The 3394-nt window shown below is 41.3% G+C and overlaps 1 protein-coding gene across 1 annotated transcript in view; it reads left to right on the top strand.

Annotated features, from left to right (window-relative positions):
* Positions 1–3394, top strand: part of cfap100 (cilia and flagella associated protein 100) — an 11264-nt gene that overhangs the window by 6339 nt on the left and 1531 nt on the right. Inside the window, exons 9-13 of the mRNA XM_032510865.1 lie at positions 821–905; positions 2212–2254; positions 2346–2500; positions 2700–2829; positions 2934–3136. Of these exons, the coding sequence (XP_032366756.1) occupies positions 821–905; positions 2212–2254; positions 2346–2500; positions 2700–2829; positions 2934–3136 (616 nt within the window). The remainder of the gene's footprint in view (positions 1–820; positions 906–2211; positions 2255–2345; positions 2501–2699; positions 2830–2933; positions 3137–3394) is intronic.

Raw genomic sequence — 3394 nt, forward strand, 5'->3', positions numbered from 1 at the left:
AACGACTACTCAAAGCACTTTTACATCATACAGGATACATTCACATGGGACTGCAGGGCCAGGGATCGAACCACCAACCTTCCGATTGACAGGCAACCACCGCTCTACCACTGAGCCACAGCCACCCCCTTTAAGTATAGGCTGTGTTTGTTTAGAATACTTTCACCACTTTACCTTACAGTCAGACAGCCCCGTTAAAGTTTACACGAGGGGAACTGATGCTCTCTTCTAAGCTACCTGACTCCTGTGACAAAAAACAGTCATTTTACCTCGCAGAACACGGGAGTTGCTGCTCTACCGTTGCCTTGATCGGTTAGTTTGTTTCTGTTATTGTGTTATTTGGTGATTTAAAAGGGTTAGCCAGAAGTTAACCAGCAAACTGTTTTCCTGAAAGGTAAAAAAATACTGTTTTTTTTTCCCAATGGAGTCTGGTGGCTTTGACAAGAGTATCGAACAGTGTAGTTTGACGGCAAGGTAAAGCTTTGACAATATTCTTAATAAAGTGTATACTTAAACTAATAATAATTTGTTTGTATACTTGTTAAATTGGTCAAAATACATTTAGCAGCTGCCAATACTGCCCCCGTCCTCAGCAGTACATTGCTTAACTTCTGTTTCTGTCCTCCTGTCTACTTCTCCAGACTGGGGGCATGTTGACCACCATCTACAACCCACTTAAAAACTCCAAACTATCCCTTTAATAACCAATATCCTAATCTTGTTGTTTTTAAATCTGACTCAAACGTGGTCCACGGAGTGCTTTGTTACAGTGAGTATGGATAGTGCGTGTTGTGTGATTGGAATAATAACATGCACACAGGTTTGGAGAAAACGGTTTCCAGTCCAGGTGGAGAGCTGCCTTCCATCAGAGAGACCGGGCTGTCCTCAGCCCACAGCAACACACTGTGAGGAAACACAAACAAACACACACCTCTATCACACACTGAGGGCTGTTTTGCTGCACCTTAGGCCTGCACAATTCCGGGAAAAATATGAATTACGATGTTTTACTTAGAATTGTTATCACGATTTTCTGCCATGATTTTTTTTCTCACAAAGTGTAATGTTTATTGCACACATGAACCATGACCAGACAAAACGTTTTGGCAGTACCAAACATAGATTTGTTTTGGCACCTATAGCACATTGCGTGTCACCACAAGCCTGTAAACATAGAGGCTTCAATGAAGAGAAGAGCATTAAAACCTTTTTTTATACAGTCTGTGTTTAAACTCACAGAAGAAAGTAGTAGCGTTTGTGATGCAGTCGGTTCGTAAAATTAAATCACCGTAGAATCGAAAAAAATCAAAGTTATTTAAAAATCGTGAACACGGTGAATCGAGATTGCGATTTTGTAACAATTAATTGTGCTACTGCACATCCAGTAGTTATCCTTTGCATTCATACACACTGATGTGGTGCTAAATAAGCTGGGCCATGACTTCCATTAAATGTCCCATATTGTAAAAAGGGAAATTTCCATTTTATTTTTTAATAATAAAGTAGGTTGAGGTGAAAGTATCAAAACTCTCAACTCACAGAGAAATGCACACAGCCTGTATTCAGAAACTGTTCCTTTAAACGAGCCGTCAGGACTTCCGTACAGTTGTGATCTCACAAAGTTACTACAGAGAAGTAGAGAGTGCTGCTACAGTGCCGTTACAGTCATTCCCTGGCTGCAATGATGGTGCAAAGACTCAGAGACTGCAAATGCAGAAGACCCAGAAACGTTTACCAAAGGGGACTGGCTTTTTTGGGAGTGGGGCTTAAAGAGACTGAAGCTAAAACGGAGCGTTTGAGACAGAGGGTACAGTTATATTCAGAAAGACAGTATGAGAAAATTATAGCATGTAAACATGTTCTAGTAGAAACCCAAAATACAAGTAGAAACCTGAAAATGAGCACAATATGAGACCTTTAAGTGTTCAGCATAAGGCAAATTATAGATTAAAAAACATAGCTTTAAAATTAGTTTTTACCTTTTTAAAGACATATAAAGTGTATATTTCTAGTGTGGATATACATTATGATCACTTACACATACTTTCAAAATTCATAATCCCTCTGTTGTAGCAAACAGCATGTCGGTGTCATTTTGAACTTAAATAAAAAAAAAAAAAAATTGATTGCAAAAAAAAACCCACCTTGCAGTAAATTCATTTTAAATGTGCTAAAAACTTTCTCCTGACCCAAAACTCTTTTTCCTTCCAGGATCGAAACTTTTAAAGTGGATAGTGACAGCTCAGAATATGAGGTCAGTCAATCAATTTTTTTGACAAAAAACGTCTGTCTTCCCTTTGGGTACAGCCCACTTATCTCGTCCCCCTTGTTTGTCACTGCTGCAGCATGAGCCAGAGCTGTACTTCACCGAGCCTCAGCAGCTTCTGGATCTGGTGACAGAGCTGACAGAGCAGAACTTGTCCCTGATTCAGAACACTACAAGGGTTGAAGAGACGCTGGAAGAGCTCAGACAGTCCACAGTGGCCACCAGGAAGAAGATGTAAGCGGATCAAGGCACTGTGTTGCGTTGCTTTGAAATGAGCAGACTAATTTGCTCTCTTGAAATCTGCACGTCTCACTTTTTTACTTGAAATTTCAGACCTCTTATAATCTTTTTTTTTTTTCCCTGTACACTGTGTACTCCCTTGTCCCCTCCACTTTACCACATCAATCGAATGCTCAAACCTGTCTGTCTGAAGTGAAAAGGACGAAGAGCAGCTAACATTACAGATTAACGACATGAACCAGAGAATTGACATTGAGAAGGCACGAGGCATCAAGCTCAGACAGAAGGTGCAGCTCCATGTTTCACTGAACAAAGAAGACCAGGTAAGGAAGCAGAATGTGTTTGACTACATTTCTATCCAAAATCTGAGTGCTAACAACACCCAGAAATCATGTACCCTTTTCATTTCCCCTCCTTTTGCTTGCAGGATGTTATGTTGGATGCTCTGGGTGAGAAGGTGGTGGAGGTCCATCGCTGCTGCGTGGATGACAGGATTACCAACCTCAGCACCTTGGAGAAGCTGGCCAATATTGAGAACCGCATGTCTTTGCTGCTGCAGGGCCTCGAGAGCATCCCCGAAGATCGCTTAGAGATGATGAAGAAGATCAAGGACAGCGAGAGGAGGAGCAGGTATGTCGCGGTGAATATACTTTCTCTTAGTCTCGCATTGCCAGACCTTCCTCCACCGCGCTGAAGAGGGAGTCTGGCTACTTCACACAAGAAAAACATGCTCTGGTTTATCAGCATTTCTTTAAACCAATCACAATCGTCTCGGGCGGGGCTAATTGCCGAAATAGCCTCGGGAAGGAACTTTTTTTGGTGTAACGTGAACATTGAAAAGTAGTTTTAATCGCCCAAAAGAAAACTCAGATTGGACAGATAGTCTAG

This window comes from Etheostoma spectabile, unplaced genomic scaffold (assembly GCF_008692095.1).
Source record: "Etheostoma spectabile isolate EspeVRDwgs_2016 unplaced genomic scaffold, UIUC_Espe_1.0 scaffold273, whole genome shotgun sequence".
Lineage (NCBI taxonomy): Eukaryota > Metazoa > Chordata > Actinopteri > Perciformes > Percidae > Etheostoma > Etheostoma spectabile.